Here is a 15,035-nt window from a genome sequence, read left to right as displayed (position 1 = left end):
GGGTAATATTTAGTGAAGGGATTCAGGGAAACTGGTCATTTTTATATAGTCGGACTTGAGTACTGGAAATGGGAAGTACAGTGCCTGCACTTTAAAGGAGGGGTTTGGGATATTGGCAGTTTGGAGGAATATGTTGTGTATCTTTATACGTATATGCTTCTAAACTGTTGTGTTCTGGGCACCTCTGCAAAAACAGTGATTATGTATAAGTGAGGTGAAAGTGTTGAATGATGATGAAAGTATTTCCTTTTTGGGGATTTTCTTTCTTTTTGGGTCACCCTGCCTCAGTGGGAGATAGCCGACTTGTTGAAAAAAAAAAAATATTTATGTCCAGGTGCTTAATAATAGAAGTGAAATTGAATGGCTTGCTAGGAAATATTTCCAGTGCATTACTTTATTATAGTATAATTTATTTGTCAGAATCTAATAACATTAAAAATACATTCATTAGCAATGAATAATAATTTATGAAATTAATTCTTTTCCTTGGGAGCAAGGATATATACATACAGTATGCATTTTGTTTCTTGGTTGCTATCGGATATATAGACTACCTGGTTATGAATGCCCAAGTTATAATTATCTGTACTGATGAATGGACCACTTGACAACACACAGGTATTTTTTCACATATATCTGTTCCAATGATACATTTCCCAGAAAAAATTTCCTCCCCTTTTTTGTGTTGGTTGCTTTAATTTTTTCAATACAGTACAGTGGTCCCTTGAGTTGCAGTAATAATTCATTCCAGAAGACATCGTTCCTCAAAACTACTGTAACTCAACCCCAAAAATACATGGTTTCACGGTAATTCGGCCCAAGGGCCCCAGAAGCACAAGTTTTACTCTACCTTAGACTTGAAGAATTGGTGGTTTGGTGATAGGGACAGAGGGTGAAGAGGGGCCATGATGACTTGGTAACACAAAAAAATCATGTAATTAAATCACAGATGCAGTTATGAAGGGTAAATAATCTGGAATTGGTGCAAGCAACATATGTGGTAGCTTCAGACTGAAGAGGAAATAATAAACCATAGTACGTACAAACCACTGCTATTGGCTGAGATGCTACCCAAGAGACATTCATTCCCATTGCTGATTAGCTGCTAAGCCACCCCACACACCCCCACATTGCTGGTTGGATGAGGCCCACCCTTGCTTACCAGCCATCATACACGTATCATATTTCAAATTTTTCATTGCAACTCAAATTCCTTCATGAGTGGGTAAATCATAACTCGGAATTATCATAACACAAGACCATCGTAACTCAAAGGACCACACTGTATTTTCATTTTATGCTTGTGAGTTTGATCACATAAAAGCCAGCCTGATAAACAAAATGAAATAAAATATTTTTAATGAAAGAGTATGTTCTTCAGTGCTATGTGATACTGGCATTTTTTTTTTTTTTTTTTTTTACATTATCATGGGTTTTCATAAACATGTACATCATAGGGATTACTCCAAATAAGAAAAAAAAAATTATACAGTACAGCCTCTCCTCACTTAGCAACTTACTCGTATACAGACGACTTGGACTTATGACTGGCTCTCTGACCAGTATGCATACCTAAATAATATATATTAGAGCTGATTTCCTCTATTCTGTTTACTACTATTACTATATTCAGTACACTACTGTATAAACATTTAAAAATATACTAAAAATGTTATAAATGGTACAAAGTTGATATTAAAACAATATCAAAGATATTGGCAGTTTGGAGGGATATGTTGTGTATCTTTATATGTGTATGCTTCTAAACTGTTGTATTCTGAGCACCTCTGTAAAAACAGTGATAATGTGCGAGTGTGGTGAAAGTGTTGAATGATGATGAAAGTATTTTCTTTTTGGGGATTTTCTTTCTTTTTTGGGTCACCCTGCCTCGGTGGGAGACGGCCGACTTGTTGAAAAAAAAAATCAAAGATGGTTGACACAAACCCACTACCATTATAGTAAGCTTCTTGCTTAGTGACAAATTAATTTACTGACTTGGTCTTGGGAATGGAACTGCATCGTTCAGTGAGGAGAGGCTGTATAATACTGTACATGTATATTTAAAATTACTTTACAACTATTAAATTAAATAACTTACTGGTAGTTATTAGCATATACTGTGTTGTCATTCACTTTTAATACCTTTCCTTTCTCTTTATGCATGATCCATTGGCTTCTTTTCAGAGGTGCCAGATGAAGAATTTGTCATCACATGTTTGTTAATGGTGTTTGTTGCTGTGTCCATTCCAAAATTAGCTCGTATGGATAGTACAGTAAGTAGTAGAGGGGTCAGAGATTTCTCTTACTAGGTTAATCATTCATTCATGATTTTTTCCTCACATGTCAATTATTTTCTTAAATATATAATTAATATTTCATTTAACATAAAACATTATTTTTGTTTGGTAGAATTAAAGCTATGACTACTAGTGTAGTCATAGCTTTAATTCTACCAGTGATGAAGCACATTACAGTGATGCTGTTCCAAATCAGAACCTCATTAACCCTTAAACTGTCCAAACGTAGATCTACGTTCACTTGCGTGGCGCTCTGAATATTTTGAAAAATAAAAAAATAGTTTTTTTATTTTTAAATTAAAGAGGGCAATTTTCTGTGTGGTATAAGACCAAAAACAAAAAATTTTTTTAGGACCAGTACTTACCGAGATATAAGACCATGAAGTTAGCTCTGGATGCACACCTGACGGCAACATCCAGTCCTGCCGCTTGCAGAAGTGTTGCCGATTTACCTTTTTTCTCATTTTTATTTTAATTTATATAATTTTTATGTTTTGATAATTACAATTTATAATAGTTCTTGTAATTTCATAGCCAATCTTTGTTCTGACACTAATATTATGTATTGAAATAGTACTCAAATTGTAACAGTCACACTGACAGGTGAACATTTTCACCTGCCCTGGTCATTTACTTTTGTCTAGAAATATATACTGAGTCTTTATTGATCCCAGCAGTGTTTTAGACACACTGGAGTATGAAACTCCTTGAATAATGGTGTTATAACAAGGGTCAGATAAGTGAAATTTGATGAATGTGCCCTGCTGGAGGGGGGAACCTTGCCTTTATATGTTTTTACTCTTGCACACGAACATGTCTCTATATGTCTGTTTGTCTGTCTATCTGTACATCTGTCTGTCTGTCTGTCTGTCTATCTGTCTAGCTCTTCTTATCTGTCTAGTTCTGCTTATCTGTCTTTCTGTCTGCCTGTGTGTGTCTGTCTTTCCATCTACTTGCCTCTGTCTCAGGGAGCGGCTAGTAAACCTGTTGGTTTGTGGTGTATGGGCCGCTCCCTGATTGCTGAGCAAATGACACTGCTATTTTTTGTGTCATGTTTATTTATGTCTTATATCTACAAACACTGTGTAGCACTTAGCCTGGAATTTTTGGGTTATCCTAGGTAATTTACATTATGTATAATAACTGTATTAGTCAGAGGGCTGAAGATCGGTTGTTGATGTGGTTTGGTCATTTAGAGAGAATGGATCAAAGTAGAATGACATGGAGATCGTATAAATCTGTAGGGGAAGGAAGGCGGGGTAGGGTTCGTCCTCGAAAAGGTTGGAGGGGGGGGAAAGGAGGTTTTGTGGGCGAGGGGCTTGGACTTCCAGCAAGCGTGCGTGAGCATGTTAGATAGGAGTGAATGGAGACGAATGGTATTTGGGACCTGATGAGCTGTTGGAGTGTGAGCAGGGTAGTATTTAAATTCAGGGAAACCAGTTATTTTTATATAACCGGACTTGAGTCCTGGAAATGGGAAGTACAATGCCTGCACTTTTAGAGGGGTTTGGGATATTGGCAGTTTGGAGGGATATGTTGTGTATCTTTATATGTATATGCTTCTAAACTGTTGTGTTCTGAGCACCTCTGCAAAAACAGTGATTTTGTGTGAGTGAGGTAAAAGTGTTGAATGATGAAAGTATTTTCTTTTTGGGGATTTTCTTTCTTTTTGGGTCACCCTGCCTCGGTGGGAGACGACCGACTTGTTAAAAAAAAAGACTGTATTTATGAATACATGTGAGAGACAGATATAAACAGAGATACAGATAGACAGAGATATAGATAGACAGATACAGACAGACAGCCAAAGTCACCCAGCCAAATGCATAAGAACATAAGAAAGAAGGAACACTGCAGCAGGCCTACTAACCAATGCAAGGCAGGTCCATGCCACCCCTCTCCCCTGCTTAGACCAATGACCCACCTAGTCAGGTCACATCCACTGAAGGAAGGAGCACGGCATCTGACCTAGTAGCACAAGCTAGTCAGGTCTAACTCACACGCACCCACACCCACTCATGTATTTATCTAACGTATTTTTATTTTCCTCTTAAAATGTGAGTGTTAATATGATATGGCATCAGTGAATCACTGGTGTTTGCCATGCTATTTGCTCTAGCTGGCGTTCAATTGAACTGGTGCTCCCACAAGGTACTAAGTGGTCCCCAATTTTTTTCATAGTGCACACACTGACTGCACAGACCTGTTCTTTAATGTCTAGGCGAATCAGGCCTATTGCACCAAATTTGAAGGAATGAAAAATAAAACGTTGATATACGTTCAGAGTGCTGCGCACGTGCACGTATATCTACGTGTAGACAGTTTAAGGGTTAAACTGGAATTTTCTGTAAACCAGATGATTCATTTGCTTCTTTTTGTTTTTATCTATCATAATATTAAACTGAAATCCTTATGTTGAGAACATGAACACATTTCATGATCCTATAGTGGAAGATTCTATATAAACTGAGCCTCAGGAACTTTTTTTTAACACTGCCCACCCCCCACCTAAGCAGAGTGAACCAAAAAAACAAAAAGAGGAAACTCATTCACCATCATTTATTCAATCTCTGTCTTGCTAGAAGTATGCTGACATAATTCAAATGAACTTCCAAAATGCATCATCGTTACCCAACTTGTTTTCCCTGAATCATTTCATAAATATAACCTTATACACATTCTAACAGGATGTCAAGTCATGTCTCCACTAATTCCAGTTTAATGTACTCTTACAAACCTGATGGATGTTACAGACCCTGGCACTCCAGACTCCATTTACTTCCTCCTTCCAACCCCTCCTTTCCACCCCAGATTTAAATACCCTCTTCATCCGCTTCTGCTGCTTACTCTCTAAATGTCCAAACCACTAACAACCCTCCCTCAACCCTCTGAATTACAATTTTTGTAGCTTCACATATTCTAATAATCTTCACTTTCTGCATTCTCTGCATATATTTCACACCATGCATCACCTTTAAATAACTTTGGAATTGCTGATGTTAAGAAATTTGTGTAATATAAATAAAGGACATTTTGTGCGTGAGGGGCTTGGACTTCCAGAAGGCATGCATGAGTGAGTTAAATAGGAGCAAGTGGAGACAAATGGCTTTTATGCCTTGATGTGCTGTTGGAGTGTGAGCAGTAACATTTATGAATGGACTCAGTGAAATCGGTCAGTCGGATTTGAGTCCTGGAGGTGGGAAGTACATTGCCTGTGCTCCAAAGCAGGGTTGTTCATATGTTAGTTTTTTAACTGTAGTGTTAGCACACCTCTGGTAAGACAGTGATGGAGTGAATGATGACGGTGAAAATCTTACTTTTTTTTTATTTTTTGATCACCCTGCCTGGGTGGGAAACGGCTGATGTGTTGATGAAAACTACAAAAAATATTTAGAGCAGCCTGTTTGTCATTACTGTACCTATTTGTAACCTCAGGAGCGCTAACTTGATAGTGTCTCAGCTTGGTATGTAATCTTTCACCCAGTTTTTGTGCCAAATAATAAAGTTTAGTCAGAGTTAATTACATATAGAAAATAGAATTTTTTCCAAAAATTTCTTAGGGCAGTAAAACAAGAAATTGATTAAATTTTGTTAATTATTTTTATTTATATTTGAAATCATGCCACTGCATATATCAGCTGATTTAACTGATTACATTCCTTAATGATTTTTATGCAAAACAGTTTGAGAGTTATTTTTTTTAATGACTCATCAGCTGCTTCCCACCAAGGCAGGGTGGCCCAGAAAAGGAAAGCTTTCATCATTATTCACTCCATCATTGTCTTGCCAGAGGCATGCTCACACTACAGTTATAAAAATGCAGCATTAACACCCCTCCTTCAGAGTGCCGGCACTTTACTTTCCATTTCCAGGACTCAAGTCCGGCCTGCCGGTTTCCCTGAATCCCTTCATAAATGTTACTTTGCTCACACTCCAGCAGCATGTTAAGTCCTAAAAACCATTTGTCTCCATTCTCTGTTATCTAACATGCTCATGCATGCTTGCTGGAAGTTCAAGTCCCTCGCACACAAAACCTCCTTTACCCCCTCCCTCCAACTTTTCCTAGGCCAACCCGTACCCCACCTTCTCTCCACTACAGATTTATACACTCTTGAAATCATTCTATTAAGTAATAACTCCTATAACTCCTGAGGGAAATTACTTAATTATAAATATAGGGTATGTCACAGATAATATTTACCTATTGAAGCTTTCTCAGGTGTGCAGACAAACACAAGTAAGAGCATGGACATACAGAAGGCATGTGTGAGCATGTTTGGAGTGAGTGGAGACAAATGGTTTTTGGAACTTGATGAGCTGTTGTAGTGTGAGCAGGGTACTATTTTGTGAAGGGATTTAGGGAAACCTGTTAGTCGGACTTGAGCCCTAGAGGTGGGAAGTACAGTGCCTGCACTTTAAAGGAGGTGTATGTAGCATACTTTCTACATGTTTAAGTCACTTGCTGTAACGGTAACCACCGTCAGTGCAGACATTGAAAAATGAGAATGTGTGGTAAGGATGAGGATTGCTTCAGCATATATTGTATATACAAATGTGAAAGGAAAAGATTAACCCGTAAACGGTCCAAGCAGATCTACATTCACATGTGTAGTGCTACAAAAGTAGATCTATGTTTTTTTACATATTTTCAAATATAACAAAAAAAGTAGAACAAAGTTTTTTTTACACATTTTCAAATGTAAAAAAACAAAAAGAAGATCTACTTTTTTTACATACTTTCAAATGTTGAAAAAACGTATATATACGTTTGGACCGTTTACAGGTTAATAAAATGTGAAGATAAAATAAAGGGAAATAGAAAGGAGATAGGAAAGAGGTAGTTACTGTTAGGGCAATATAGTGATTGTGGCTGAAAGCCAAGTGTTGTTGCAGTGTGAGAATGATCTAATACTTTTTTCTTTGGCAGGTGTACAAAACAGCATATGCTGCTCATGCAAACAATTCACATTGCTTAGCTCAGGCTGTTAACACATTGTTTGCAGCACTCTTCACATATTGTGGACGGGGTCAAGATATTGAAGAAAGATTAAAGGAGTTTTTGGCGGTAATATATCCAGTTTCATTAAGCTGTTCTTTGTTTCAGTAATAAAGTTAAGTGTGTGTGTCTGCTTAAAATTGGAATATTGGTTTATGCACAACAACTTAAGATTGCCTTTTCTGATTGGCTTCAAAATCTTAACATGAAAAAAAACCATTGAGAGTATTTTGAGTAACATCTTATGGTTTGTTTTTAGTTTAGGGTTTATTTGCAATGCCTTCCCAAAAATAGGCACTGCTATAAACCCTATGTATAATTGCATCTATTCAGTAGTAGTAGTGTGGTGTAGACACCACACTGCTACTACATACATCAGTTTTGATCTAATGTATGTTATGAACAACTTTTTCAGCCTTTCCCTATCCATATCTAAATGCTGAGCTAAAGTTAATATGTCATAGGAGTTTCTCACTATTTTCAGTGACAAACTTTTGTCACTGGTGCATTTCTGGTGGTGAAGACTGATGCAAATACTTCTCCACACACACACCAACATGCCAATTCACTGTTTTAAAATTCTTTTGCAGTTTTTCCATAATTGCAAGTCTCTGGAAATGTAACCTCTAGAAATATAGACATCACTATACAATATATATATATTTCACGTTTTATTTAAAGAAATAGACTTTAATGTGGAAGAGACAGTTATTAAAATTACTGGACAGCTTGTTTATATTACGTTTGAAAATTCATTTTAGCAATTGTAGTCTCAGCCAGATACGTGAATTTCATGCATATTTTCAGCTTGCATCATCAAGTCTTCTCCGCTTGGGTCGTGAAAATGATAAAGATGTGATTAAAAATCGAGATGCTACTTATATCTTGCTACACCAAGTGAGTTTCTTTAAAGTTTAAGATGTATGATCATATCTCATTCTAATGAACATTTTAAAATACAAAAATGTTTGTAAATTTATAAAAAGATAATTACATATGTTGTTTTTTTCAGATTGTGGTACAATCTCCATTCCTGACAATGGACCTTTTGGAGGCATGTTTTCCTTATGCCCTCATTCGTAATGCCTATCATACTGTACATAAAGCTGAACATTGAACCTAACCCTACTCACCTGAAACATCATATATGGCTTGAGTTAATGGTCACTTCTTTAGTCATATAATACACAGTATATATGCAGATTTTTTGATTACTAGAATGCTCAATAAATATTGAGTAGATTTGTTTTGAGAACTGAGGTTTAGAAACATTCCTTTATCAGAATTCTAGTACAGAATTAAATTGGATTATCAATATGCATCATTTTTTTCATTTGTACCTGCACAATCTGTTAATAAATTGATCTTGTATATTGAATGTAGTCATTATTATCTAAATACCTGTATCATAGTTACAGTAGTAGCTGTTTATAATATTTTTACATGGTTCCTATCCAACTGTGTGTGTGTGTGTGTGTGTGTGTGTGTGTGTGTGTGTGTGTGTGTGTGTGTGTGTGTGTGTGTGTGTGTGTGTGTGTGTGTGTGTGTGCACATCCTTGCTTGCATCTGTCTGTCTGTGTCTGTTGGTCTGTATGTGTGTCTGTGTCTGTCTGTTGGTCTGTGTCTTTGTCTGTCTCTCTCTCTTGGTGCACATGCACTGTAGTAGTGCTGTAGTATCTGCATGCCTCTGGCAAAACAGTAATGAAACGAATGATGGTGAAAGTGTTTCTCTTTTGGGTTACTCTTCCCCGGTGGGAGACAGCCAGTGTTAAAATATAAACAAACAGATGTGTGTGTATGTGTAATTTCTTTTTTTTAAACACACTGGCTGTCTCCCACCAAGGTAGGGTAACCTGAAAAAGATACACTTTCACCATCATTCATCCCATCATTGTCTTGCCAGAGGCACACCAATGCTATAGTTCAGATACCCCTCCAAACTGCAAATATTCTCACCTTTCGAATGCAGGAACTGTACTATATCCTTCCCCCCCCACACACACACATGCATATATTTGTATGATTAACTGTTCCAAGGTAACTGAATTCTGCCAAAGATATTGGCAATACATTTCCCCAACTTTGTTTTGTATGATTGTGAATACATAAATTTTTACTTTCATGCTGTACATATGGATGCATATGTAGACTACATATGCTTTCTAAGTGCCATTCTCCAAGAAATGTCTTATTCTTCAGAGCATAAAACCTTCATTTCAAACATTTTCATGTCCCAACCTTGATGACTGTTCATCCTCCTCTCTGATGGTTCGCACCTTTAATGCAAACTTTTATGATTCCTTAATTGATATTGATTTACTACATTAACTGTTACCACCCAGTTTTTTGCTCCTGATGATGATCTTCCCTTAATGCATTTATGTCTACTTCTACTATCTCTCTAAGACACAACTTATAAGGAAAGCTTTGTAGCTTCCTTCCTCATAGGGCTGCCATCAGTTTTGCTCTTGCTGTGCAGTGCTAAGTAACTCCCAAGTTTAGCACTTTTCATGAATATAATAATAATTCCCTGCAGGGATATACTAAACATCTCTTGAGGAAAATGCACAATATTTTTTTCCTTGAATATGAAAGAGTAACTGGAAAGTACATGTACTGTATAAGTGGAGGAATATTTATAGTATGTATACTGAAGACTGAATTACACTTAGAGTGAAATTTTCACAAGATGAAATAACTCATCATTGAATTGAGCATTCTAATACTGTTCATTATTTGTATATAGTAGCACTATGTGAGAATTAATTTTTAAGTTGAGAGCAGAATATTCTTATTGTAAATTTGAGACAATATTCTTTGTATAGAAAGCATAGTTATTATTTGTGTATTGAAATTGTAACTGATTAATAGAAACTTTGAAATATATTCAGTGTGATTACATTGGCTTTAAGTTTATTGTAGGACTCTCAGTTGAGCCCACTTATCCAATGCTTGTTTTGGTCTTTACTTGAAGGAAAACATTTGAACATATTGGTTTCTAGCTGGTTATAATAAGTACAGTAGTTTTTAATGAACACACATGTAACTTGTTTTGCCTTTCATGTATTCTTCTTTTACTGACAAACTTTTGTATATGTTGGGTCATTATTTTTAGATGCAGTTTATTTTAATTTTACAGAAAATTTATTTGTTTATGAATAAAGTATATCACTGTATTCTCAGAAGGCATTTCTTTTACAGCATGAAAAAAAAAATTTAAGTCTTTCCCAAAATATGCCCGTGTTTCCATTTTTAAATGAATTACCATCCATATAGTGGCTGGCATGGGACAAGTAATATGAAGGTAAAAACAATTTTCATACAGTATATTCCTAAATGCAGTAACAACATTAAAGTCTTTTAAGTATATCCAGTGATAATACTTTTTTAAATTCATAAAAATTTTGTCAACAAATTTGGTTTGATTAGCTTTCACAAAAAATCTAACCTTTAAAAAAATGTGACAATAGAAGTTACTAAATGAAATATTATATCGTAATTATTAAATATTATTTTATAGGATTTCAGTGAAAAGATCAAAAGTTTAAATTCTGCAAGATGGTTTTTGAATCATCAGCCTAGCTTTAAGTGTACTGGATATGTACAGTAAGGTCTTATTTGGGACACTGCTATTCAGAATTCTTCCAAATTCAAAAAATTTGGAATGATCTCTGAAACTGTGAGCTTTCCAAATAAAAAAATTTGTAAAATTCAAATTTGGATTTTCTTTGTCAGTCTGAATAGAAGAGACAAGTCCACTTTCTATTATGGTATTTTGAATTTTATATAACTAGGAGATGATTGGGCACAAATTATTTTGAATAAAGTGACTACTGCATTGTTCAGTTTTTATATTATGTATATGTGTGTCCACTTGCTAATCCTTGCAGGTATGGAGGCCTATAACATTTTTGTATCGAGTCAGTGGATTGAATGAGGAATGTTCATCTTATATGTGTAAAACTCTAATCTTCATATTTATGGGAGTGATTGTTTCATTTTTTTACTTCAGTTCTTTTTAGATCTTTTAATGTTGTCATTTAACAAAGAACATTGAAATTGCCTTTTTTTATAGATACGTTTAAGTGTTCAATCCCAAGTAGTTGCTAGGAAAATTGAGGAGTTATATGCCTTTGAAAAGTTTGTCTTTTAATAATGTACAATATAAATCTGCTTATATACAATATTCTTAGTTGAATAGTAATGCAATGTTACTGCTATCACTGATTGAGAGGCTATCATGGTGATTTTTTGAGGCATATTCTTGTACCATTTAAAAACACTATGGAAGTCAAATGTAGAATTCCCTGAAGCCCAGGGACAGCTCTCCAAGTTTTATATAGGAGAGGCTTAGGGGTAGCAAACTGGTTGGAAGAGCAGGGCTCGAGATCTTGTCTTGAAGCATTATTATTATTATTACTTTGGCTTTAGGGGAGCTGATTGAATTTGGGAGGCTTAAACTACCCAGTGCTTCCCCCCCCCCCTTTAGCACTGCCTCTGCTGAAGCCTAAAATCACTATACATAAACTCTTTATTGTTATTTTTATTATTATTATTATTATTATTATTTTCATTATATGGTAGGCACTAAATCCATAGGGGTCATTCAGTGCCTGGGAAATGCAGAATTTGAGACAACCAAGTTTGATCCAAGGAACTGGGGGGTAGCTCTAATTTCCTGGGTTAAGAGCCCTTCACTGGCATCAAGTTCCCTTGAAGGAATAAATACTCAACTATGACTTGGAATGATTTATTAATAATAGAGATAACCTAAATTTCTTTCTACTAAATTTCTTTCTACTTGTTAACCATTAACTGCTTGCATTTCATCTGAAGATTTATGAAATGAAATGTTAATACTTGTTTTTCTTTGTAATACATTAGAATAAAATTTGTGAAATTTAATTTACTCCATCTATGCAGTGTTTCAAAGAAGGTATATAAATGTAACCAAAGAATGAACAAATAAATTCTCAGTTATATAAAAGGTTTTATAAGTACCCATTATAATTTACATGTATTTGTATCCAACTTGTTTATTTTATGGTGAGTTGTGTGTTGAGGTATCTGTGGAGACAAAAATCGTTATCCATGTAGGCAAAGAAGGGAATGTACAATAGTGGTACCAACACACTTATATGGGTGTGAAGCTTGGGTTGTAAATGCTGCAGCAAGGAGGTGGCTAGAGGCAGTGGAGATGTCCTGTCTAAGGGCAATGTGTGGTGTAAATATTATACAGAGAATTTGCAGTGTGGAAATTAGGAGGTGTGGAGTTACTAAGAGTATTAGTCAGAGGGCTGAAGAGGGGCTGTTGAAATGGTTTGGTCATTTAAAGAGACTGGAACAAAGAATGACTTGGAGAGCATATAAATCTGTGGGGGAAGGAAGGTGGGGTAGGGGTCGGCCCCAAAAACGTTGGGGGGAGGGGGTAAAGGAGGTTTGTGGGTGAGGGGCTTGGACTTCCAGCAAGCGTGTGTGAGCATGTTAGATAGGAGTGAATAGAGATGAATGGTTTTCAGGACCTGACGAGCTGTTGGAGTGTGAGCAGGGTAATATTTTCTGAAGGGATTCAGGAACACTGGTTAGACAGACTTGAGTCCTGGAAATGGGAAGTATAATGCCTGCACTCTAAAGGAGGGGTTTGGGATATTGGCAGTTTGGAGGGACATCTGAACTGTCGTATCTGGGTGTCTCTGCAAAGACAATGATAATGTATGAGTGATGATGAAAGTTTTTTCTTTTTGGGTCACCCTGCCTTGGTGGGAGATGGCCGACATGTTAAAAAAAAAATTCTAAACTGTATTCTTCATTAAATACAGATATATTATTGTTTTCAAAAATAAACTTTAATATAGCTATGCAGAAAATCCAACATCACCTTTCTGTGTGACTATTCAGTGGTCCAAGTCAGTCCAAAATGTTGTCATGAGCTTCAGTCTCCTACATGTGGGTTATTTGTGTATTCCTGAAGTCTTTTCTTATTGTCATTGGTGTATATTATATAGGACCAATCATTTTATGTGGGCCTCTAGCGACAGATTCGGCAAAATGACTATCCTTAGGCTATTCTTTCTTTTTGACTCAGATAAGTTACCTCCCATTTAGATGTTATACGGCTTAATGGTTTCCTTTTCTCTCCCGTCCTCTTACCATACATCCATTCAAGGAGGGTTCCTGAATACTGCTGAAAGGCTCTTGATCAAAGGAATTGGAGTTATCCCTCTGCTGCCTTGGATCAAGCCTGATTGCTTCTTATTCCTCAGGCACTGCATGACCCATACAGGTTAGGTGCTTTCCCCTGAATAAAATACTTGATACTGTAGTAATCATATCATGTGTACCAATTTGAATGTAGCCTGGACTTGCCCACATCTCACTTCCAGATATTTTGCAGCTGTTTTTCATTTTGGAGATTTAATACACAGTTGTTTGTCCCTGTACGTATATGCTGAGAGTTTAGTCCCCATTTTAGAAATTAAAGAACCTTTGATTAATGGTGTATAGGTTACAAGCAGCCATAATGACCGTTGTGCAGTGAAGAAGCTTTAAGCATTATAAATCAACCAATCTTAATTTGTTTGCCTGTGGTTAAATATACCTTTTTTTTACTGTAATTTGTAACAAAAAAAAACCTAATTTCAGGGTTGTTTAAAAAATGATGTTGAGGAGCCTTAAAAAAACAGAGTAAAATGAGACTAGTTTCTCATTACTGTACTTTGAGCTGACCCTTACAGGCTTAATGCATGGTTATCATAATAATAATGTGCTTTTAATTTTGGCAATCATTTATTTGATTTTTCTTGTATAGACTGCACAAGACCCTCTTTCTGTGTGTGTCCCAAGAGTTTTGTCTGCAAACAGATTGTAATAATAATAATTCTCTTTCTTATTGTATTTCCTTCATCCTGTCATTAAGCTGAAGTATTTTAGTAACTGCTATTGTTCTTGGGAAAATTCTTTATCAAGTGATAAACTCTTCTCATTTTCTCCACTTAATGGCATCCTTGTTTTGTCTCCATGGTATTTTTTTTAACAATCCGGCCGTGTCCCACTGAGGCAGGGTGACCCAAAAATAAAGAAAAAACTTTCATTATCACTCAACACTTTCACCATTGCTCATACATAATCACTGCCTTTGCATCCACTGACAAGTCAACTCCCAAATATCTGAAAACATCCACTTCTTCCATACTCACACTCTCCAATGTGATATCCAATTTTTCTTTATCTAAATCATTTGATACCCTCATCACCTTACTCATATCTATGGTCACTTTCAACTTTCTCCCTTTACACCCCATCTGAAACTCATGCACTAACCTCTGCAACTTTTCTTTAGAATCTCCCAAGAGCACAGTATAATCAGCAAAAAGTAACTGTGTCAACTCCCATTTTGTATTTGATTCCCCATAATTTAATCCCACCCCTCTCCCCAACACCCTAGCATTTACTTCTTTTACAACCCCATCTATGAATATGTTAAATAGCCATGGTGACATTACACATCCCTGTCTAAGGACCTTTTACTGAAAAGTAATCTCCCTCTCTCCTACACACCCAAACCTGAGCCTCACTATCCTCATAAAAACTCTTTAGAGCATTTAGTAGCTTACTACCTATTCCATACACTTGCAACATCTTCCACATTGCTCCCCTATCCACTCTATCATATGCCTTTTCTAAATCCATAAATGCAATGAAAACTTCGCTACCTTTATCTAAATACTGTTCACATATATGTT

At 36.0% G+C, this 15,035-nt stretch overlaps 1 protein-coding gene across 4 annotated transcripts in view; it reads left to right on the top strand.

The window, feature by feature from the left end:
- Positions 1-8,835, top strand: part of Hem (Nck associated protein 1 Hem) — a 111,951-nt gene extending 103,116 nt beyond the window's left edge. For 3 of the 4 annotated variants that reach the window (XM_053789073.2, XM_053789074.2, XM_053789072.2), the window contains 4 exons: positions 2,185-2,273; positions 7,225-7,362; positions 8,101-8,190; positions 8,306-8,557. In XM_053789073.2, coding sequence (XP_053645048.1) covers positions 2,185-2,273; positions 7,225-7,362; positions 8,101-8,190; positions 8,306-8,410 — 422 coding nt within the window. In that variant the 3' untranslated portion in view covers positions 8,411-8,557. Of the gene's footprint in view, positions 1-2,184; positions 2,274-7,224; positions 7,363-8,100; positions 8,191-8,305 lie in introns of all 4 variants that reach the window. The other variant, XM_053789075.2, reaches the window with a different exon arrangement.
- Positions 8,836-15,035: the final 6,200 nt, after the last annotated feature.

Source organism: Cherax quadricarinatus, chromosome 44 (assembly GCF_038502225.1).
Source record: "Cherax quadricarinatus isolate ZL_2023a chromosome 44, ASM3850222v1, whole genome shotgun sequence".
NCBI classification, from domain to species: Eukaryota; Metazoa; Arthropoda; class Malacostraca; order Decapoda; family Parastacidae; genus Cherax; species Cherax quadricarinatus.
The sequence above is the reverse complement of the archived record's forward strand: the minus strand, read 5'-3'. Positions and strand labels throughout refer to the sequence as shown.